The following is a 25,889-nucleotide window of genomic DNA, read 5'->3' as shown; positions in this document are numbered from 1 at the left end:
TGATTAGGTGAACGGGTTTCAACCAATGAAATTCTTTGTGTACAAGTATGGCCTCCACGAAATGGTGCAGTGCACATTTTTCGAATGATGTACACTGATGACTTAGGTAATGTTCTAAATGTTTTTTTTTAGTTAATTCATTTTCATCAACATTTTATTTGAACACTAACTGACATTTTCAGCGACATTTTAAGAAGGTAGCAAGATATTTATTTTTCTTCATGGTATTGTGTTTTTGCTTGTGAATATGCTAGATCTGATAGTTTTTGGCGCATCTTAAGTGTTTTGTTAGTAGTTTAAATTTAATTATAAGTTTGAGTTTTATTCCAAAGTTTACTAATATTGACAGGACTAATTTATTTGCATTTCAATATTTGACAATGCAAGTTTGAACATGCAAGTGTGTCGGTACATCAACACTGATCAATGCGAGCAGTTATAATAATGACTTCAAATTCAAACTCAGTAATTGCTAAAATATTTTCCTGGATGTATTTGATCACATCTGTGTGCTTCACTTTGTATCATTTTATTTGAATGTTTCAAGATGAATAGGTTTTACACTTCATCCATATTGTAATGACATACAGCCTAAAAGTCAACAACTTGAGTTATTAAAACCCCTACAGTATGTTTGCTATACACACAGAGAGGTTTAACTCCCTCGTTCAATTGATTTGTGTAGGGAAAATATCACTGTCTTGTGTGCTATCTTAAATCTGTAAATCACTGAAGTTGTCAATAACTTGTATCCAACCTTTTATAAGTTACAAGAATTCCAAACCATTATAGGATCACTGTGTTATATGGAGATTTAAATGTTCCGCTATTTAAATGTAAATGTCTAGTATGTTATCATTACTCTGTCATCAAAATGTGTGAAGTATGCTGAAAAGCATTGATGAAATCTAAATATTTTTGATTCACAGGTCAGTTTTAATTACTTAACTAGAACTGCTTTGAATTGCACACTTTGATAATGAAGAGCTGAGTACAAGTTCAGACAGCAAAGCAAGAAACTGGAGTGTCTGGATTAAAATGTCTCGCGCTGTAATCCCACCAATGTCGCTATCAATGGAAGGCCCATCATCGCAGCAGAGTCTCGATGTTCTTGAGAAACGTTTGGAAGCTGCAGAATATGACACACAGGATTTAATAGAGAAATTAGGGACAATGGGATTTGGCAAAAATACTCGCCCTGCAGAGAAAGATGTAATAGACCACAGAGAAGTCATTTCTCCATACCAAGCCAAAATTGTTGATGTGGATATATTAAAAGATAATTATGAAACTCTTGTGTCAAGAGTTTGTAAAACAGAAAGTGTTATTCAAACATTGAAACTGAATATGATAAATTTACAAGGTGACAGGGATTTGAAAGTGAAAAATTCAGATGATTATGAACAGAAGTATGACATGCTGAAAGAGACTTATGAGCAAGAACTTGGAAAATTAAGAAGAAAACTTGATCAGGTGACAGAAGATTTAAAAACAGAGCATGAAGCTAGACTGAAATCAAAAGAAGAAGTAAAGTTTCTTAAAACAGAGCTAGAAAATGCAGCAGCAACAAAAGTAAGGATCTGTTTGTATAGTTTAAGTATTATGTTCTGTTTAGGAGTATAGCTATTACACTAAGTGTATGTAAAGTAATTATAGTTTATTCGTATTTCTTAATGTGTCATCAATATGCCATCATGTGCATGATGTGTCAATAGTTTCACTTTTGTATATTTGTTTTTCTTTTTCACAGGAGTCCATTAGTGCAGCATCAGATGAATTGTCTTCACAAAAATCTAAATTTCAAAAGCGCATAAATGAAATTCGTGAAGAACTTGAACGTGAAAAAAGTCTACGACATAGTTTAGAGGAATCTCATAACACATTATTGGCCAGGATAAGAGAAATGGAATCAATTGTTGAGTCAGAAAGAAAAGAGGTGTGTATATATCAGACTTTATTATCATGACAACTTCAGGGCTCAAAACTAATTTTTACTTGTGCCAAAAATTGATTTAGCAAAATTCAAAACATGTCAATAGTCTTCAGGAATCATTCAACAAAGCAAGGAAATGTTTGAATTTATTCCTTTTGACATTTGCTCCAGTTTTTTTTTTTTTATTGAAAACAATAATAGCATGGTCCATTGCTTAAGATTGATGTATGTAACATTTTTATTGCTGTCTTTCTCTGCCACCAATACATCATGACCAGTGCTAGAGTTTACCCCATATTTAAATTATTTTCATCTTATTTTTTCATGTTGCTTTTTCACAACAAACTGTTGGTGACAAAGTAATCAAATTGGTATCCCTAGCGCTGGAATTTAGCACGAAAATCCACATGAATATTGACAATTTTGTGCACAGATTGCTTTAGTGACTAAGGCCCTGGGACCATGAACATTGTGAATCAAACTCAAATCTGAGATTTTTTCTCTCAAATTATTCAGTCAAACTCAATATATAAAAGTGTGCGATGAAATAAAAGAAAATTCTTTAGTTTTTCTTGTGAAAAAATTGAGTTTCTGATTCACGATTTCCCTCAAAATTTTGTTTTTCACTTTTAATTATCAAAATCTATTGTCTAATGTGTTTAAAAGATTTCACATAAAAATTAAGGTTATACATCATGTACATCATCACAGAAGCTCATTTTAGAGAGTTTTTTATTTGTTTTGTAAACAAAGATTGCGGTATGTTATTGTTTATGAAAATTTCAAAAGAAATCGATATCGATCTAAGTTTATTATGTTTTTCACATTTATAGCATTCTTTGGGTAAAATGTGTCACCTATAAGTTAAAAATTGTGACTATGCAAAATTAAGTTGCTTTATATTATAAAATTAACATTTCATTGGTTTGTTTGTATACACGAAAAGACTCGAGTCTTTGTTTACATAACACAGATTTAAGGCTAAAATATTGCTTTTATTCTTGCGTTCAGAAGTTCCAAATTTTTGACTCTCAACATTTAATCAGCTATATTTTTTATATTTAACATCAAAAATGAAAAAAAATTTTTTTTTCAAAAATCGCGATCCAGTCCCTTTTAATATGTGTCTCAGAAGTAAATTCAAGGCCCAAGTAATTGTAGAGACGTTTTTCAGTGGAATTTAATGTTAATTCCTAGACTGATGGTCTGGGACAGAAGCATTCCGCTGGATATTTTATGTCATCGAAGTTTTTCCACAGTTGCCACATTAGATCCGCCACTGTGGCTATTTATCTGATATGCAAGTTGTTTGCAGATGATTATAGGGGTTATAAAACACCTGCAAGTTTCATGCAGTAGCTTAAATGTTTCTAATTCTATTTCTGACACAAGGATTGGTCCTATTGTTTTACATCTATTTAGGAAATATCTTTATCAAAGTATCTCATTCTTAAGAATTGTGAAAGCACAGCTTGTCTTTTCAATATGCAGGCATCTTTATGCAGTGTGGATTAAAATGTTTTCACACCATGACCCCCGGAGTATGGTCAGGGTCACAAGAAAAGTTTAAAGTCTTACATTGGAATATATAGAAACATTCTTTGAATATCTTCATCTCAATAACAACAGAATGTCAAATTATTATACAAGCATCTTCGTTTAGTGTAGGTCGGTTCACAACATCACCTCTGAGTTCAGGGTGAGCCCAAAACAGTTAAACTTTTATAAAAATATGAATATGAGGGAGAATTCTTTTAGTTGTTTGTTCAAGAACCACTTCGGTAGAGTTTGTAAAAATAAATTGAAATTCTGACATACCAGTATTCAAGTATCACATGCACTATAAGTGCTGTTGGGGCTTCAATAACTTGAGTGATTAGGCCAAAATAAAATATGTGTGTTTTTGGTCTCCCGACCCTACCTACATTTTTGCTGCCAACCCTAAATATTTTATTGGTGATTTCAATGAAATAAAAGTCTGGAATTTTTAACATGAATTATTTTGTTTTTCGCATTCAAGTTGCTTTGATTTACATTTTGTCTGCTATTGATCTTCAAAATGTTTGAAAAGTATTTGTAATGCAGTCTATGCAAAAGACGTCGGACCTGACCGATGTACAGTGCCTGAGGTCCGATGCATCATTTTTTACACTGGACCGAAATGTCCGATGTCTCAGTGTCCGGTTTTGAACTTTACTATTTTGATGCGGAGTCATTTAAATATTTGTTATAAGAAAAAATAGCACACAAATCCAAATATGTAAATGAATGTGATTAAAACCGCATGGACCGTCTAAAGTATTATACGGGAGGGATCCCAAGTATAATAAATAAGATTTCCTTGGTTTTGCATTTTCACATGTTTCACTTTTTTACATTAGGTTTTTCGGTCTGACAAAATTTGGTCCGGTCCGGTGTGTTCATTGATTACACAGGACCGAATGTCCTGTGTGGTCCAAAAAACTTTTGCATAGACTGGTAATGTATATAGATATTCAAAGTTTATCAAAAACTAAGATTTCAAATAAATGTCAAGTAGAAATTAAAATGTTTTACGTAACTACCCTACCTAATTTTTTGGAGAGTGAAATAGAAAACGCATATATATATATATATATATATATATATATATATATATATATATATATTTTTTTATTTTTTTTTATTTTGGCCTTATAACTGCAGAATCTTAATTCTTTGGTGCAAGTTTTGCTAAACTTCTTAATTTAAGACTTATGGAAAAAATTCTGACTGAAGAATTTTGTAAGTTTTTGTTATTAAGATATGATGCTTCTGTCTTACTAAATTAACTTAACTAATTAAAAAAATTGATGATGGCAGGGAGTTTTATTTTCATTTACTCTCAAAATGTCCTGAAACAGCATGATGACAGCCATTTAGATGACAGAAAACAACTTCAGAAAAATATCTTGAACTTAAGAAATTTAGTAAAACTCAAGCCTGGTCTGGATAATATGTATATACATGTACATGTATAGAAGTACAATGTAGACTGACACAAACAGGTCTAAATTGAGCATCATAATTTGTTGTAAATTGCTGTTTTTATATGTACAGTATATAGAACAATTGCAGCACAAGGTCCATAACAAATTTTCTAGACCATCTAGCTACAGTTTTGCAGGTGCTGTTATTGAATGCAGAACTACTGAATCATTGATAATATTTACCTGTGTATGATAAAGTTCACCTGGTGTTGTTTTTTATTTACCTGTTCTTACAACTGTGTCTTAGTCATGTTTAGTGGATGTGCAGGTGAAATGATAATTCAGTGTGAAGAAGAAAACTCATAATCATATTTACAAGTTTACAACAAAGTCTTATGAACATAATGAAAGAATGACAAAGCACTATTCATTTCTTCATGTTCATGATCTTCTTTGGGGCTTGCAGGAAAGCCAGAATGAAGTCGAAATTCTACTCAAGTTTTGCAAACTTTCTGTTCGCAAATATTTGACTACTTGAAAAATTGTTGAATTAATATAATTTTTTAAAGCAATGGCTTATTGTTATTGATAACCTTTTTGATCTTTGGAATCTATATGTCCATGGAATTTTAATTTACAGAGTTCAAACATAGTGCAGGGTTTTTTCTATATAAATCCAACTGAAGACAAATGAGTTTGGGGATTTAGTTATAGTTTTTGTCAGTGGTCAGATAGGCTCGGATGATAAGGCATGTCCCAGGAATACAGGTGAACAAGAAAAGCCCAAGAATCTATGGCACTGGATCAACAGGAACTTTTTTTTATTTGTTGACAGATTTCAGTTGATGTTTAATTTTATAGAAACAAAATTAAGTTCTGCATTATGACCAAGCTACAGTAGCATTGTAATGCTATGTCAAAGATCTGTGACACATAAAACAAGATAAGAAAAACTTTCAATAGTCAGAACATATACATTATACATAATTCTCCAGTTTGTTAACACTTTAGTGTGAAGTGCATTATGGAAATTTCAGACATGTCTTTAGAAGGGGTATGATATTTTTTTTTAAAAGTGAGCCATTCTTGATGCATGATGGAAATAATTTTTGTTTGTTTGAAGAATTGACATATTTTTTATTAATTAGAGCAGTGACTCGTACCTGGATTGTTTTTCTTTTGTTTCTTTCAGGTGAAGACTTTATCAAATGACTGTACCAACTTAAGGAATGATGCAGTAAAAGTGAGGGAGGAACTGAGACAGGAAAAATCAGAGAGGGAAATGTACGAGTCACAGTTCAAACAGACCAATCAGGAACACGGTAGGAAAATCATGACCCACACCAGTTGTCAAACATGGAAATCATGTATTTTATACAGAGAGACATTATAAAGATCTGTGTGGAGTCATGTTAGGAATTATCTGGGAACCCACCAGTCATAACCTCACAATCCACTATTCTAGTCAAGACAGCTAAAATATTCCTAGATCCGGATTTTTTAGCAGCCAAGGTTGATGATTTATTGTGGTCATTCTAAATGTGTATCATTTGTATTTAGAACACCTCAAGAAGAATTATGAGTCTGCCGAAGCGGACAGGAAATTGTTGCTATCGGAGATGCAACGACTGCGTAGTCAGTATGAAGATCTGATCAAGCAGCTCGAGCAGACGCAGGTCATTGTGGATCAGCAGAAGGTGATACACAGCATGTATTCCCTGTACACTACCAAAGTTACACCACTTATATTACCTGTACACTACCAAAGTTACACCACTTATATTACCTGTACACTACCAAAGTTACACCAGTTACATTACCTGTACACTGCCAAGGTTACACCACTTATATTATCTGTACACTTCCAAGGTTACAACACTTATATTACCTGTACACTACCAAAGTTACAACACTTATATTATCTGTACACTACCAAAGTTACACCACTTATATTATCTGTACACTACCAAAGTTACACCACTTACATTACCTGTACACTGCCAAGGTTACAACACTTATATTACCTGTACACTACCAAAGTTACAACACTTATATTACCTGTACATTACCAAAGTTACACCACTTATATTACCTGTACACTACCAAAGTTACACCACTTATATTACCTGTACATTACCAAAGTTACACCACTTATATTACCTGTACACTACAAAAGTTACAAACACTTATATTACCTGTACACTACCAAAGTTACACCACTTATATTACCTGTACACTACCAAAGTTACACCACTTATATTACCTGTACACTACCAAAGTTACAACACTTATATTATCTGTACACTACCAAAGTTACAACACTTATCATATTACCTGTACTCTACCAAAGTTACAACACTTATATTATCTGTACACTACCAAAGTTACAACACTTATCATATTACCTGTACACTACCAAAGTTACAACACTTATCATATTACTTGTACACTTCCAAAGTTACAACACTTACATTACCTGTACACTGCCAAAGTTACAACACTTATATTACTTGTACACTACCAAAGTCACAACATTTATATTACCTGTACACTACCAAAGTTACAACACTTATATTACTTGTACACTACCAAAGTTACAACACTTATATTACCTGTACATTACCAAAGTTACAACACTGAGGTATTTGTAGAAAATATATTTATTTTTTCTACATTTATAAATGTGTACACCTTGTTTTTATTTTTGTGCCAATGTATTTGAAATTAGCTTTCCCACTGCTAAAATTCATTTATACAGTACCACTACATGTATTAGACATACAAACTACAAATATATTGTTTGAATCAGCCTCTTGTTTAGTTCAATGAGCAGTGATGAGACTGATCCATTAAAATATTTTCAATCATTCTTTCTACTGTCCATCCAGAATTAGTGCTACCTTTGATTGAACAAAACATTGAACTTTTTTGACACCCTATAATGTTGTCTGTGGCATGATTGAATTTACTTATTCACCCTGAACCTCATTGTCAATTACAGCTGGTGTGAATTTTTATCATTTCATGCTGCAACTAACTGAAACCTTTCAACACTAAGAACAAGAACAAAATAACACAACATCTGGAGGGGTAGTATTTAGATGTTGAATATGGACAAAGTAGATCTCTGCATTTTTATGTAAACATTTGAATTCATGTACAATAAGAATGTTATGATATACTTTGTTTCTGATGATTCTCAAATGTATGAATTTAGCAGTGGGTAAGGGAAAAAAACCAAAATGAATTTCTACTACAACTGAAAATACATTACACAGGAAATGCTTCTGATAGACAAAATCACATTAGCCAATCAGTTTTCTCGTTTGAAGGTAAGCCTACAAAGGGCACCATGGGATATTATATAACAATGCATTATGGGATAAGGAAATGACATCTAACATGCAATATGTTACAGACTTACAGTTTGAGTGTCCTAAAACAAATATAATACATGGCATAACACTTTGTGAAATAACATTAATAATGTTGTCAAAACTCAAATGATAACAGACTGATGGTAACGTTATATAGATAACATTATAATGTGTTTAGTACTCAGTGTCTGTAGCGCTAACACTAGGTTCTGTTTGTACCAGTCCAATAACACCAAGCTAGAACAAGAAAATGAACACCTAAACAAAATCGTCAATTCTGCTTCTGAGGAGAAGGAGAGAATGAAATCCATGCATGAAAGAGAGCTGGAGGTAAGGCTGTTTCTGCCTGGTTCTTTATAAGATGTAGTAATTCATGCATGGCATTTAAAGATTTAATACTGTTACAATTTTTTACTTCATTATATCAATATGTTTTTCATTGCATGTAGAATCGTTTTATTCTCGTTAAAACTAGAGACCTAATAGGAACCAAATATGCTGATTAAAGTTTGTCCAGTGTCTGTTTGTATTTGATCTGTCTCAAACATTTCCCATTTCTGCTCTCAAGAAGGGCTGCATGAAAAGTAACCAAACTTGGCATAAGTTTTCCTTTAGTGGACTTAACCAATAACTTTTGAGAGCAGTTAAGATTTATAAGTGATCACATCCAAGTAGTTGAGTCATTTTTGTTTTGTTCAAAACATTTGTATGTGCAGTGATCAGACTGAGCACAGATGTTCTTTAGTTGATCAGACTATAGCAAGGTGAACACCATTGCTCTCAGTTTGCACAGTTATTTTTGACTTGGCCACTAATGACTATTAAACACCAATCTTGGCCAAATTTTGCTGGTGACTTTGGTGAGCATTGTATTACAAGGGTCTCTTGTATCTAAAGTGTACCATAACTATCCACAAATAGTGTTTATTGTTTGTTTCAATTCACTGCATCTGTTTGGTAGGAAAAAAAGTAAACATGCATGATACCTGCATGTGTTTGATCAATCCGGGTTTGATTTCTCGAAAAAATCTCAAACTTTTAAAAGTTTAAGTTTTCTTTTATTAAATATTTGAGAAGTCAAAATTTTAGTAAAATCTTAGACTTAAGTCCAAGTTTCCACTTAAATTTCTTTCGAGAAATCCAGGCCTGATTTCAGAAGATAACATTGCAGGTTGAGAACATAAATTCTTTAAGATGATACACTTCAACATGACTAAGTAAAAGCAGTAGACTAGTATATTGTAACTTAATGGACTGGGTTTAACAAGACAGTGCTGTTTCATTTGATTCAGTTGATGTGTGCCTTTGACATAGTGCAGGTTATTGTGTGTTGGTGAAGGGTTGTGTGGTACTCTGTCAAACAAAAATCTTACTACGAATCTGAAATCTTGTGTTACTTTTTCTACTCAATTAAACCTTACCTTTGTGCAAAAGCTCTGCAATGTCTATTCATTAAATACATGTACATGTAGTTACAATATATATGTTCCATCTTTGTAGTCTTTAAATCATCTCATCATCAAGGTTTCCTGTCAATTCTGTTTGAAATTTTTGCACAGACTGAGTAATGTTTAAATGCATGATATGCTCATTGATAAGTTTTCGGTGAAAACAGGCGGAGAAAAAGAGAGTGAACGAGAAGCAGAAGTTTGAAGAAGAAGCTCTGCAGAGTAAGCTCAGGGTACAAGACCTTTCATCACAGAATGAGACGCTGAAGAAAAAACTGTAAGTGTAATGAAAGTCAAACCTCTGATGCTTATTGAAATGAACTGCCTTGTGTTGGAATATTTCAGGGTATAATTAATAGATTGTTTTGCACATAGGATTTTGACACAGTCTTAGCAAACATGTGTATAGTATGTTAGGAGTATTCCTGATATACTGTATAGCTGGTTTTTTCCGCGGAGTGCAATATTTGGCTTATTTTAGCGGTTAAATAGCTTTCAGCCAAAATCTCACTCCCCAAATATACACCCAATGGCAACTTCAGTACGTGCAAGAGAGATAACTCTTCCTTCTCCACCAAAATTTATTCCACTAAAATTGTTAGCATACCTGTGAGCCAGCAAATCGCCAAATTTTAGACCTGCAGAAGAAAAAACCGCTATACGTTACTATGAAAACACAAGTTTGCTCAGGTTGTGTCAATACCCTGTGGTTTTGCAGTCTCAAAGCAATCAACACATAAGCATTTTGTTTTTATGCCCTCCACAACAAAATTTGGGGGGGGGGAGGTATGTCCTTCCATCTCTCTGTATATACAAGGTTAAGGTCATTGATAAGGTTCGTTCTCACCGTATGGCAAGTGGAATACAAAAACTTGATATGACACATTTCAGAATGTTTTTTTTTATTACTGTGTCCAGATGTTGCATCTGACTTGCATTTCTTCCGTTAATGAACCTGTTTAAGGATAGCATTTAGGTCTTTCCCAGCTTATTACTAACAAGTGATATATCAATAAAAGCCATCCATGGCTATGGGTTTGATGCATTTATGTCTATCAAGAATACTCCAATGTTATAAGAACTGGGATTATGAAATTCTGGCATGAGCAGTAATTTTGCAAGCTGTGTCATAGATTTACAAGACTGCATCAAATGATATTTAGGAAAGAGTATGGTGCTCAAATGAAGTTTTGTTTGTATCGATTTAGGTATTGATGTATCATATTCCTTGCATGTGCTTTATGATCCGATTGTAGTGATGTGCCAGGGAGTGAATATATAAATACAGTGCATGTAGTTGAGGGTAACTTTGAACATTTTCATCCCCGAGAAAACCATTGTCAACCGAGGCGTAAAAAGCAGAAAAACTTGCGTCTGTTGACATTTGATCAATCACTGTCATGCGATGTTTTGTATATCAATGCATGTATTCGCATTTATTACAAACGCTCAAACTATGTCGTCTAACAATCTACGGTGAACCGTACGCCTGTGATAATTTTTATAATATCACCCGTTGTCAAGTAATGTTACCCGTTGCTAGATACTATTGTCCTGGGGTCTGTTTTACAAAACAACTTACGACAGGGTCGCAAGTCTTAAATTATATTACACAGTATTACTTTGAGTAAATGAAGTAAAAGTTTTCTGAGGCTAAATTTTCAATATTTTTAAAAAATATTTTGCATTTGGAGTGAAGGATCTTACAATCAACTAGAAAATTTCAGTATGTAAAGTTGGTCGTAAGTCGTAAGTTCTTTTGTAAAACGCGCCCCTGGATTGCATGCATTCTATTCCCAAAGGGAAAATTGTTTTCAAATTTCTCTAGGCCGATCAGATTCGAGTATTTTACATGAAAATATAATCTATATTGTTGTGACCTTTCAGAGCGCACGCTGAGAAAGAGCTACAGAGCTTGAACAAGAAGTATGTAGTGAAAGACGAGGAGTACAACAAGGCATCAGAGGGTCTGGAGAAGGAGCTCAGCTCCCTCAAACACAAATACACCATAGTCAACAAGGAGAAGCTCAAACTCAGCAAAGACAAAGAGAACCTGCTGGAGGAGGTAAGCACTGCCATTCAAACAGAGCGAATATCTCTTGTGAACTGTCAAAATCATTGTTTATTGTAGGATTAAACATTCTTTTTGAAGAATTTATCGATGTGTAAACTCTGGACATTTTACTCACAAACTGAATGTTTGGTTCTTATAATTCAAATTCGTTCCATGTAAAAATGTATTATCAATAGTTTCCCCGCACTATGATATTTGTTTTCAGATTTATTGATATGTAAATTCTCATTTAACTCTTTATTTTTGTCCAATCAAAACAATTATAATAAATAACATCGGAATTATTGATGTTACATGCATCAGTAAATATAGTGGAGCAAGTTTGTTTTGTTGTAAGCATAATTTGTTGTATCTAATTATTTTTTTCTTTAGTTTGTAAGTAAGAGAGAATGAAAATCCCTTCATTATTTGAAGTGATTGATGTTTTTATAGTATTAAAGTAATGTTAGCTGTCATTTCGATGTCGAAATTTTTTTGTTATAAAATTTTGATTTGCTATTTCAATGATGGAAAAAATAAATTGTATAAACTTTTGTTAGAAAATCTGTATAGAGGCTCTGAATGAAGCAAAATTACATTATTGTCTTCTCGTACAAATATTGATTTCTATATAATGCTATATATTCAATAAAACTGAAATCTTTATTTTGATAAAATCTTAAAACTTAGTTTTAATTCTATCAATGATTATGGTTAAAGTTACATACAATGAGTATGGTTAAAGTTACATACAAAACTTTTATAATAATATTATGATAATATTTTTATAACATTATAACAATATCATTTATATAATATAATTTTTACAACAAAATAAAATGTTCAGATTTTGAGCTAGTATTGCTTTAGTATGTGGCTTCTCTCCAAAACATTAAACTTTGCTTTTTCACAATATGCTATGTGAATGTGACTGATATATATTGATGTGGAGATCAATTTATATTTTCATTACTCTGCTGATAATGGGGGGGAGGGGGGGGGGGAGAATGAAAATTGTTTTAAGTCAGTGTGTTTATTGTATCAAGTGTATTTTACTAACAGGGAGTTCAGGAATATGCATTTTATGTGAATATTTAAGGTCAGTCAAACTGTGGACTCGATGCAAGTGGAGCACAGCAAGCTCACAACTGAAATACATCAACTGAAGTCCGAGCTGGAGTCGCAGACAAAGCGAAGGAATGCCTTGGAGCAGGAAAATGCCACACTACTGGAGAGGGTGTCTCAATTCGACCAACAAAGGGTAATTGTCAGGGACTGTTGATGGGATATAGAATAAGTTTTATAAGTTCTTTACAGCAGAACAGATTTCGAGAAATGTTTGAAACTCTATAGATTGTAATTTTATATACAGTACATTGAAAGACTGAAATATTCAAACTGTTTGTTATTATTTATTTTGTCAAAATCCGGGACTCTCAGACTCGCGTTGAGAAGTTGTTATTATTTATTTTATCGATATCCAGGATTCCCAGACTCACGTTGAGAAGTTGTTATTATTTATTTTGTCGATATCCAGGACTCCCAGACTCACGTTGAGAAGGTGTTATTATTTATTTTGTCGATATCCAGGATTCCCAGACTCACGTTGAGAAGTTGTTATTATTTATTTTGTCGATATCCAGGACTCCCAGACTCACGTTGAGAAGGTGTTATTATTTATTTTGTCGATATCCAGGATTCCCAGACTCACGTTGAGAAGTTGTTATTATTTATTTTGTCGATATCCAGGACTCCCAGACTCACGTTGAGAAGGTGTTATTATTTATTTTGTTGATATCCAGGACTCCCAGTCTCACGTTGAGAAGGTGATGAAGGACATGATGGAGCAGAAGAACAAACTGGCGTATGACAATGGTCGTCTGCAGATGGAGGTTCAGGAACTGCGGGGGCAGGTTGATATCCTGAAGTCATCCAGCACTGATGCTGAGCAACTCCGAGCCAAAAGCACCAGTTTACAGTCTCGATATGACGTGGTGTGTACCTAACATTTGATGATGATAGGAATATTTAATGTTTAAGGCCATTTTTGTGTCACCTGCGAAGCGTAACAATACTTAGGGATTACACTGTCCCACCTCTGTTTGTCACCACCCTAGAAATTTGTAACTGTAGGAGATTTGGCTTATATATTGTTTTTAGTGATTTGATAATATACATGTACTATAATTAATTATGTCATTGCAGACATTACACATGTTCCTTGCAACACTCCTAGTAAAAAATTATGTGTTTTAATTATTTCATAATTTTATAGAATATTTAATTTACATTGTTGAAGGACATTTTGATGTTGTGTTTTATGTCATTAAGGACATTCAATTTGCAATTCTATTTATTGATCTGAGTATGAATAAAGGAATGAAGATGATATTCTGTGAAGATTCAAGTGGTTTTCGACAATATTTGTGGTTGATAACGGATGTCTTGATTTTTCTATTGTTAGGCTCAAAAGGAAATAAGTGACCTGAAGATCAATGTACAGCGATTAGAAAATCAGCTTCGCACCTCTCAGGGATCCATGGAAACTCGGGAAAAGGATTACACATTCGCTGTACTGACTCGTGATGAGTTGCTGAGGGAAAAGACACTGCTGATGGAGAAACTCAAAGACATGGAGGAGAGAGAAAAGAGAAAGGTAAATTGGAAAAATTTCAAACTCAAGTTTGAATTTTTTTTAAATGAGCTGTAAAAATTTGATTAAAATCTCAGAGTTAAGTGTAAGTTTCGACTTTAGTTTATTTCGAGAAATCCAGACCAGAAAATACAAAATCCCATGATGCTGAAATCTCGTGGATTTAAAGTGACCCATATTTGCCCTAAAGGAAATATTTTTGACTTTGAACAGTGAAAGATTCAACAATGTAGAAACAGAAAGTTGCACTATATTTTAGGGGTCAGATTATTATTATACAGATTCATTTAAAAATACAGTGTGGCTTATGTGATCTTGATATTGTTCAATTTGAAACATTGAAGAAATTGTACTTTGAAACGCCAAACAAGAAATACTTGTACTTTATGAAAATAGCCTGTATATCTTTTATTATCTAAACCACAGGCAATTGCATTACTTGGGGGGTCGAATTTACTATATACTTTATATAGTAAATTCGACCCCCAAGCAATGCAATTGCCTGTGATCTAAACTAATGAAAATTTGTCATGGTTTTTATGGCCCCCTAGATATGTGACTGGGGTCATTTGTGTTTGATCTGTTTATTTGCCTATCTGTTCGTTAACTTTGGTCACAATTTTTGTAATTTACATGATAGATACTGAACAAAAAGGTTAAAATCAAAGTTGTTTAACATTAGGTCAAGGTCATATTTGTCAAAGTAAAATCTTTTCATTGAGCCATTATTTCACAAAGTTTGCACTTTTGGATTAAATAGATTTGTTTCATTGAAGAAACTACTGTCTTTGGCAAACAGTGTTGTGAACAGTACACACTACTTTGTAATTAAGAAAAAAATATCAATGCTTGTAAACTTGTAAAATTTGTTACAGAATAAGGACACAGAATCCGAGGTTTGATGTGGCAGTAATAAAATTGATGTTGATTTTTGTGTACAGACCAGCTGTCGGACGGATCTCATTAAACTGCTTATCTTACCACATAACATATTAAACTGCATTTAACGAACTGATGATTAACAATAGTGATAGGAATGATGCCTTCCATCCTTATCTCATATGCAATATCATATACAGTAATACAGTGGAAATTTTGGTGCAGGCAGTAACATTCAGTTTTTCGTTTTTCCAATCACTTATGAGTGGCAGATACTGACATTTTCAAGTAAATAGATTTAGAATAAAATTAGGCTTGGATTTCTCAGGAAAATGTGAAACTTAAGTTTGAGTTTTCTTTTATTTGAGCAGTCAAATTTTGATTTAATATTTTTTTTCTTCCAAGAAATCCATGCCAGACGTTGCCATTTTGATGTTTAATTCGACATTATCATTGAATGTTTTACTCCTAAAATCATTCATTATGAAATTCCTCATTATCAGCATTTCTTGCTAAGGTGTTTTTGATTATGATTTAAAGATTGTTTCCAAGTTTAAGACTTGGTTCTTTGTTCACAGGTGACCACTCTTCAGAAGAACTTGGACGATGCCAAAACGGTCAACAAGGAGATTGCGTCCACTCTGGAGGCGGTCATGTCCTCCCACTCTCAGCTGCAGTCGGTTGTTGAAGGACTCCAAGTAGATCTTGGGAAGAAAGACTCACAGATGGCTCTTCTCAAGTCTGAAAAGTATGTCTTGTTAATTCAAAGTAGTTAAACATGTGTAACTTTAAGTCTGTGTCAATACAAGTAGTTAAACATGTGTAACTTTAAGTCTGTGTCAATACAAGTAGTTAAACATGTGTAACTTTAAGTCTGTGTCAATACAAGTAGTTAAACATGTGTAACTTTAAGTCTGTGTCAGTACATCAAAGTAGTTAAACATGTGTAACTTTAAGTCTGTGTCAATCCATTACAGTGTTACGTGTATATGGCTCATAAGTAGTTTTAAAGAAATTAAGTTAGAGTGCATTTGATTTTTAAAATCTTTCAGACAAACAAGAGTTTCCCTGCAAAGTATACAGGCCACAGATCGAAAGTCAGTTAAAATGTTGGTTTACAGTGAATTGTATTATTATTTTGACTTTGTTACATCAGAATTATTTGAATTTCAGTTACGAAATGTGAGTACATCTGTCAGAATCGTGAATGGCATACTGTGTGCATTTGTACACTTTTGATGAATTCATAGCAGTGACTTTTTATTTCTGCGTAATTCCATAACCATGTTATCCACAAACAAACAATGTATTCACAGACTGGCTAATAGATAATTACATGTAAATCACATTCCTGAGTATTAATATTCAGCCTTGCTGTTATTCCACTGCCTATATTTGTTGTATTGCTGTGAAAACATGATACATTTATTGCTTAATATCATGTTTTGTGGATTTGTTATATTTTTAATTTTTACGTCAAATCCTGAAAAGGCTGTTACTTGTAATATAAGTACAGTATATATATATATATATATATATATATATATATATATATATACGAGATTCCATACCTGTTTTATTTTTCATTTGCTGATAGTAAATTTAGTACTGCTTGAAGTTTATGTATAATAAAATTTTATTGTGAAATTTTGACCATTGAATTTTTCACTTTTGATGATGAGGTACATTCTGAACTGACAGAGATACTGTATTATAATGTTGCTTGTTTTGTACAGAAATAAGGAACAGGGGGAGTGGAAGCAGGAAATGAGGAAGTTTGAGGAGCGAATGGAGACACTCCGAGGGGATCTGAAGAAGGAAAGGGAAAAATCACAGAAAAAAAATATCAAGGATATATCGGAGGTAAGAATGGGCAACAGGGGAGAGCAGCATGTCCTGTACACCTATTCAGGTTATCTGATTCGAAAAATTGTTAATCCTACAAATATTACAGCTGCAAGAAAGATCTGTTGTTTTTTGAAAACCTGTTTTGATATATTAAGGAAAGAAAGTCTACAATGAACATTTCGATATACATGTACATGTGCATGAATATATCTATCACTGCAGTATTTTTGTATTTTGTATGCATTAATGTTTAGTTTTGTTATCAATGTCCATGACTGTATGCCAACATAGTAATTGTCAAAAAAAGTTATCTATTTTTTATCATGAAGAATATGTATGAAGCATATAGAGATACTGGTATGCATTATGTAGATTTCTCCAAATACAGATTTTTGTTTAATCAAACATGGAAACTTGTTCTGCAGATAAAGAAACAAAATGATAACCTACAGACACGGAACATGGAGCTTGTGAAAGCCAACACAGACCTACGCCACAAGCAGGGGGACTCGGAGAATATGATACAGAACTTGAAAGATAAAGTGTCAGAGCAGAAGAAAAGGATTGAATACCTGAACAGGTCTAAGAAAGAAATGGAAGAAAACTCTGAGAGAATGAAGGTGAAGAGGACATGTATCTGTTGTGTGGATGCTTCTGTGTGCAGTGTATATGTAGATACACTGAAGATTAGATTTTCACTGTATACACCTGTAATTGAATAGCATGTTATTGTGACAAAGATTGCTGGTACATACTGGTCAAATAGATCGGAATGAAAATTTTAAATTTAATTTTCACAGGTAATGCGGGAGGAGATGGAGGAACTGGAGAAGCTTCGAGATGAATATATACACAGAAATGCTGAGCAAGGGGAGATGATCACCTCATTCATGACACAGATTGGCTCACTCCAAGAGGAACTTAGACAACTTGCTCAAGCTCAGCTCAGAACAAATGATCTTGTCAAACAGAGAGATGAAGCTCTAGAGAAAGAGAGGATGCTCAAAGACGAACTCAGGAAAAAGCACAAGGTACGAGCCATTTCAGTAGGAATGTGCTGTCACTCTGTATGCACAGCTTAAAATTCTAAATATATCTTGGTCACCGTACCTGTTGTGAGAAACATGCTATTTCTAGAGACAAAATGATCAAAATCATGCAGCAAAAAATTCTAAAACAAACATTATAATACCAATAACTGACAATAAAAGAATCTTGAAATATCAAATGTGGTGTATTTGGACAGAAATCATCAGAAACAGACAATGGACAACATAAACACAAATATAAGGTATGTGTTGGAGAGTGCTATGACCGGGGATACCATTGTAGCCCATTTGTGTGCTTTTACAGAGGATTTTTCACTCACTATAGAATTTCTAATATACAGTAATTTTTTATGTCGACCGACTCACTCAAGTGATGCATTGGTATCCGTTCCCATTCGTCGTCTTCTGTCATCAATCATCTGTCATACATCGTAAACTTTTGAGCATTTACTTTTTCTTAAAAACTGCACACCCGACTGTCACAAAAATTGCTAGGGAAAAATAAAAATTGTGAATTTCGTGGTCCTTATCCTTTTAGTGCCTTAGGGTTAGGGCTAAAACCTCCTAAAGATAAGAAAATCTTTTCTACTCAAGGATTTAATGAGCATGAAGCCTTCTCTGTACATTGTGAGGTTGATGGTCCTTTCATCATGATGACCGTACACTGAGAGAGACTAAGTTAAAACCACTCAGTCCACATTATTATCACATTTTTAGGATTATTCCCTCACCTCAGAGTTACAGAAGATATAAAACATTGTCCTCATATACGTGTGTGTTTGTATGTACTGTGTGTGCATTGTACAAATGTTGTGAGCACTGTATACCAAGAGGACTATTATAGATATTGGTCTCCGTGTTTCATTGATAAAAGCTGATAGGGGGGATATATTCCTAACTGTTTTCCAGAGGCAGTTAGTTATTGTGGACACCATACATACATAAATGTATGTAAGTAGTACTACATTTGTTAAGTATTTCTGTTTTATGTGTCATGGCTAGAGATCACATTCAGTTATTGAATGTCACAATCATATGAACAGCATCAATACTTTTAAGTCTTTTTACTGTACTTATTAAAGAGATAGAAAATACAATGAGAAAGATCTGTATTGATATCTGGGTCACAAACATTGATTGAATATTCATGTGATACTTACTGTAGTGATGACGGGAGAAGAAAAAGCTACAAATTGATATCTGTTGTAAGGTCATAGGACAAGGACAAAGGTCACAGATCAAGGTCACAGCCAGTAATTGAATACAGCAAATATTGTCGATACAAAAGATTGAGCACCTGTTTATTTTTCAATCCCCTATTTGCTACATGCATTGTAGGGGGGAAAGAGAAGTGTTGTCTAGGTCAAAGGTCAATATGTTTATAATGTAAAGATTATCGCTCACATATGGTGCCCATGGAATGATATTTCAGTAAGTTGCTTTGAGTTTTTAAAGATTCTAGGTGGATATTTTTGACTTGCATGTTAGTCTGCTGCACTGTATAGTCTCTAGGTGTATAGTGCACAATCACATGGTTTTTCCAAAATTGTGAAACTTATGGTGCCTGGACATTGGGTTTAAGCCCTGGGTAAGGAGATCACATGTGAAAATGCGTTTAATCTATAAATATCTTCTTTACTTCTTAACATCATTTTTACGGAAGGGGGGGGGGGGGGGGGGGGTGTCAAACTGGATGCATAGTTATAAAGAGCTTACAGGCTTCTACCAAAATGTTGAATCTCTTAATCTCTGGATCCTTGAAAATATCTCTTAATCTCTGGATCCTTGAAAATGCATTACATCTTGATAAATACTCTTCATTCTTAATCATCTGCATCATACTTGATTTGTACCAAGGTTGCATATGACTTTTAGACAGTGTGTCATGACCATGAATCAAGGTCACTTGCCAAAATCCAGATCACCCCCCCCCCCCCCCCCCCCCCCCCCCTCCAAAAAAAAAAAGAACTGTTCATACCATGATTTTGTAATGTAGACAAGAAGAATTTAAGATTTTGCTTTGACAACACAATGCTAAGGGCATCCAGTTCTTGGGTTTTTAAAGATGCACTCTTTCACCATCAACACATAAATCTTCTATTAAAGTTAATTCTTTGTTGCGTGATACTTAATGTGCTATCTTTGCACTGATGCAGCAAACAACAGACTATGGAAAATTTTCACAGAATGCTCTATATTTTGCACTTAGTTAGATAAATAGCCAAAGAAAATTGTCACAAGTTGTCACTCCCATACACTGTACATGTACTTTAATGACTGTAGTGCTTGCAAAGATTTGATTTTGGGATTCCTTTGTTCTAGAGCTTTGTAAGGGTAGTAAGTAGGACAACAGACTTCAGTACTTGTGTAGATGTGAGGCATGTTTAAGTAGGACCACAGACTTCAGTACTTGTGTAGATGTGAGGCATGTTTAAGTAGGACAACAGACTTCAGTACTTGTGTAGGTGTGAGGCATGTTTAAGTAGGACAACAGACTTCAGTACTTGTGTTGGTGTGAGGCATGTTTAAGTAGGACCACAGACTTCAGTACTTGTGTAGGTGTGAGGCATGTTTATCGGTCTGTTAGGCTGTCGTGTATGTGATCATTCATGGGTTAGACACCATTTACTAACTGCCAGAAATAAAGAGGGTAGCGATTACTAGATCTTGTACATATATAAATAAATCTCTATTATATTTTATTATTCAAACTTCAATAATGGATACATTTGTTTACTTAAATATTGTATGACATCTTTCAGTCATGAGGCTAAGATTCTGTAAAGTAAATTATTTACTGAGATTTAATATAATTATACCTTACATTGATAAATTGAGAGAAAATTCCTGAAGCTTTGGATTTGATATATACACTAGTGTAACAGGATTTTTTGACTAATGTTATTTACCACTACTAATGGTTTTTTTGTGGTGTGCATAACTGATTTAAAGAAATTGATATGACTGTGACTTTAGTTTGCAAAATATTTGATAATTCAGGACTCCAGACGCCACCAAGATGAAGTAGAGAAAATGAGAAGAGAGACAGAGGAGCGACTTCGCCGAGCTCAGGATGAGTCTATGGAGGTCAGAGGTCAAATATCACCTCTATATGTATTTCTGTCCCCTGTAACACATGATGGACATGTGGGGATCACTTTCACTACAATCTTTGGGTGAAGTTCGCTTTCCAGATGGAATGACATATTGACAAGTCAGATGGTCAAATATATTAATTATATATATATATATGTCAGATACAACACTCAAGCTCAAGGTTACTGTCAAGGTCATGAAAGGTCACATATAGTTCCAGGAAACTTGTGTTTATAAGATTAAATTCATATGATATTCACTACAAAGTATTTAGTACATGTACAACACGAAATGAAATTTTTAAATTACTTCATAACTTTGCATGTTTGGGGAATTGGTTGATAGTTAAGGAATACTTTCACAAGTATTTGTTAAATGACAGGTATCTGGACACTTACAAGATGCACATGAATGGTTCAAAACAAGATTTGACCAACTTCAGCAAGAGATACTGGAATCAAGGTAAAATAGCAATACCGGTACATGTTACTGGAACAACAGCGTAGCATTCACTTACAGAAAATTTTACAAACTACAACACTGACTTCCCGAAAGATAAAAAAAAAAGTTAAAGTTCATGTTCCAAACCCATAATGTTACTTCATTTTTTCGACACTTGATAGAATATTTTAGCAGCTTAGTTATTGCATTATTGTAGGAAGACACAGAACGTGTTGGAGAGCGAGAATCATGAACACAAGAAGCAGCTGGAAGTGGAGAGGTGGAAATCCCATGCAGCTGCCGAGAAGGCAAGAGACATGATCAAGGTAACCAATCAAATTACAGTATGTAGAGACCATGACGATATGTCACCAAACAGTGTTATCATCAAATAATGTCTAATAACTAAATATTAATTCACTGTAACACCAGTTACTTAATGTAAACATTAAACATGTATTAATGAGTAAATTTATTCAGAAATTTTTGTTTGCCTTTTTCATTTATATTCCTGTATCTTTCATTTACAAAAAGGGAATTCCGAATGAAAAGAAACGAAAAAATGGGGTACACTCTTTGTGATATTGTTAGCTTTTAGCACCAGTTACTAACACAACACAAGTTTACTTACACTTCATTTTTAAACTGAAATGAAAAGGTAGTCCTAGAACTCTTAGATAGCACTGAATTGACAATTATCACAAGCATGCAAAGAGATAGAATACCTGTCATTAATGATAACTAATGATACATAAAGGGGAGGCAATCACTCCTCGTTCTTAATCTGCTAGGCCAATTACATGCATTCTTAAAAACTAAGATGTTGTGGCTAGGTTAGTTATTTTACAGGCATTCTGCTTTTTATACAATGCAATGCACTGAATCATGCATTTTTTACAAACAGAATGAGTCTTTCCTGTGTTTACCTATCAGCATTACATTGTATGTTCAAGCCACTGTTTCCTTTTTGAATTTGTTACATAATCATGTAATATGCCCAACATTATTTATGATGTTTTTCTGACCTACGGTGTAGCCCTACCACTATTCAACCATTTCAATAATTTTCCTATCACAAGTAATATTTTTCCTTCCATTTTACATTCATTTTGCACTGGTAAGAGATATGGTGATTTGAGTGGCCTCTTTATGGTGATTTGTGTGGCCTCTTTATTGGACGATGGAGAATTTGTCTCGGGTTCTGGTTATACTAACTTTAAGTACAATGCATTGCTTAATATGTACAGTAAAACTCTGATATAGCGAATTTCTGCGGACACTATAAAATCGCTATAAGCGTAATAAGCGTAATTCGCTATATGTTTATAGTGAATTCATAATTCAAATAAAACGAATTCGTTATAAAACTGATTTGTTCTACATGTATATCAGCTGTTTAAGAAAGCAGCAATCAATATATACTTGCGTTTGTATTGTCTCTAAGAAAAATTAAGCCTATATATTTTCGATAAGAAATATTTTTATAGAAGATATATACATGTACATATGTTAAAAAAATACCTGTCAATTGTAGACTGTCAGTTTTTAAAAAAAAAAAAAAAAATTTTAATAAATTTCTCAATTAAGTATGTAAGTATTGTTTTGTGTTAATATTCTCTTTTGAAAAAATAGAAATTTTGTAATAAGTGTGGATCCTTTATGGCAAAGGAAAGCGATTGTTAAAAATCACGAGTTTAAAATGAAAAAAAATCGTTATAAAAGGTGATTTTTACGTTCATTTTGAATTCAAGGGGAATAGGAATTTACTTTGTTATATCCGTAAATTCTCTATATCCGTGTTCATTATAGATGCAGATTTTTAAATAGAATATATAAAGAATTTGCTGGAGAAATTGATTCTTCTTCGCTATAGCCGTAATTTCGCTATATCAGTGTTCGCTATATTCGAGTTTTACGATTTAGATAGAAAAGGCAAAACAAATAATTGTGCTTTGAGACACTCGTGCTGTACACATTTAGTATGAAATTGAATTGAGATGTAGTAAATTTGTTAAGTCAAGCCGAGTTCTTTCTCAGTACATTCTCATTTTATTTTATTGATGACTTGTGAATTTTACAGACAAGCAGACAGACAATTAGTCAGCTAGCTAATTATGCAGATATTGCTGACACAGACACAAAACACCAACTCCTGAAGCTTCAAGCAGAACTTGAACAGGAAAAGGACCATGCCAAGTACCTGGAATCGAAACACCAAAAATACAAGGTCAGTCTCCATTAATAGTACTCCTCATCACGGTATTGAAGTAGATGGATTCTTGTCAGGCAGAAGGATTAGATATGTGTCCTGAGTGCATGCATTTTCTTTAATTGGGTTATGAACCCACATTACTCCTTCTTACCTACAGTTATAACGTTTTTGTTTGATATTTTAAACTTGTTACTCCTCTTAGGGCCATTTTAAATGCCCTACCCTAATTTTTTCTAAAGTGAAGTAATTGAGAATATAATTCTCTCCTTCTTTAATATATGACCTGCTTTAATGTCATTTTGCACCTTATTACACCCCCACCCTCCTAAAAAATCTAAGCAGTAGGGGTATATAGAAGTACTGATCCATGTCCAAAAATCTTAAGTTATCAGAGGTATATCTTATATTTCATCAATTTTGCCAGTGTTCATTAACCTAAATTATGTTTTGCAACAGATAGAAATACCTAGTTATTATGCTGCAAATTGATTAAGACAAAATTTGTAATGAATCACAATTATATAGAAATCAAGTCTGCTCTAACGGAAGCTATGAAAAGAGTGCGACCTTAAAATAACTTTGACACAAAAAGAACTGCAACACATTCTATACAGTAATTGTTGCATACAAAATATCACATTTCAGTGCATCCAAAAATATGGAAAGCATCCATCCTTAAAAATGATTTGTATGTCTTTAGATTTAACTTGCCAGTAACTTTGTTTACGTGTATTTTATTTCACAGGAAGCTAGTGCGAGGCAGTTGGAGCAACTGTTAAAAGAATTCCATCACTAGTGAACTAATTTACTCACAAACTCCTGAAAAACTTCATTTGAGGATGTTTAGAAGATCCAGGTGGTTTGAGACAGTTAAATTGGTCATTATTTACCAGTAAAATTCTTATTCATCAACAGCGATATGGGTTCTTCTGACTTTGCTAAGGATTGATTGATCAACTTCCAGAACCCAATGAAGAGTTCTTCCCCTTACATTTCTTCCTGTGTGACTGTCATACTGCCAGGTGTCGCTTTTCTAGTCTATAGCATTCCTCTCTCTGTAGGGTGTCAATCTTCAGGGAATATTCTGTGTACATATCAGTACAATGTGATGGATGACAATTATATTGTGTGCTGGTTTATGTCTGTGATATTTTATGTGCAGCAATATTTTTACATATTTTTTGTACATTATCAACATTATCAATTTATGTGCATATGTATTCATTTTATTTACCAGTACATAGACTTGATCTGATAATTATTGATGGTTAATCTGTGAATGAAATATAAAATTGAAATGAAGATGCATTTTACGATGATGCAGTATTTACAATGTATGTTTGTAAGTAACAGAATAATGTGTACTGTACTCTATATATACAATGTAGATATTGCTCTTTCCCGATAAAAACCTTCAAAGCCAGGAAATCTGATGTGCAACATAAATATATGTACTTGTTTTCGAATTCTTGCAGCAAATCTTTAGTACATACTGTAGATTGGGAAATAAACATGATGTTTTTAATTTCACTATGCTCATGATTTACATGTATCATATTTTTGCTAAATTAACTCCATAGTACATGTTTCAATGCTCTCATAATGGAAACTTCAAAGGTATATTTTCTTATAACATGAAATTAAAACCATCCCAGTTGAATGTACCGTTGTAATAAATCGTGAAATTCCAGCACTGGAATTAAAACAACTTGCAGTAAGCATGTAGTTCAGCATATCAGTACTGTACCAGCTACACATCCCGAGATTTGAGTAAAATACACATGTACAGCATATCAGTACTGTACCAGCTACACGTCCCGAGATTTGAGTAAATATACACATGTACAGACTGTACAACATGGTTGGAAGAAAGATCCATTTAAACATTGATTTTGCATTTTTGGTGATGTAAATAGTTTTATCATTACCAAATAAATTATACTTGTAAAATA

At 33.5% G+C, this 25,889-nt stretch overlaps 1 protein-coding gene across 9 annotated transcripts; it reads left to right on the top strand.

Moving 5' to 3' along the window:
- Positions 1–24: 24 nt before the first annotated feature.
- LOC125683334 (coiled-coil domain-containing protein 150-like) lies at positions 25–25,889 on the top strand. Of its 9 annotated transcripts, XM_056158774.1 has the most exons (24): positions 25–106; positions 930–1,572; positions 1,751–1,936; positions 6,074–6,203; positions 6,442–6,578; positions 8,481–8,588; positions 9,551–9,577; positions 9,874–9,983; positions 11,594–11,771; positions 12,859–13,020; positions 13,562–13,753; positions 14,224–14,415; positions 15,870–16,039; positions 16,344–16,388; positions 17,028–17,154; positions 17,565–17,759; positions 17,940–18,170; positions 18,386–18,430; positions 21,189–21,275; positions 21,667–21,746; positions 21,943–22,051; positions 22,260–22,292; positions 23,806–23,952; positions 24,683–25,889. In XM_056158774.1, exons 2-24 carry the CDS (start codon positions 1,039–1,041, stop codon positions 24,731–24,733), a joined length of 3,276 nt encoding a protein of 1,091 aa, XP_056014749.1. In that variant the 5' UTR covers positions 25–106; positions 930–1,038; the 3' UTR covers positions 24,734–25,889. The 9 variants fall into 9 exon arrangements, with proteins under 9 accessions (XP_056014749.1, XP_056014753.1, XP_048780343.2 ...); XM_056158778.1 differs by lacking the exon at positions 9,551–9,577; XM_048924386.2 differs by lacking the exon at positions 16,344–16,388.

Source organism: Ostrea edulis, chromosome 1 (genome assembly GCF_947568905.1).
Source record: "Ostrea edulis chromosome 1, xbOstEdul1.1, whole genome shotgun sequence".
Lineage (NCBI taxonomy): Eukaryota > Metazoa > Mollusca > Bivalvia > Ostreida > Ostreidae > Ostrea > Ostrea edulis.
Note: the sequence above shows the minus strand (reverse complement) of the source record. Positions and strands in the feature narration are given on the sequence as shown.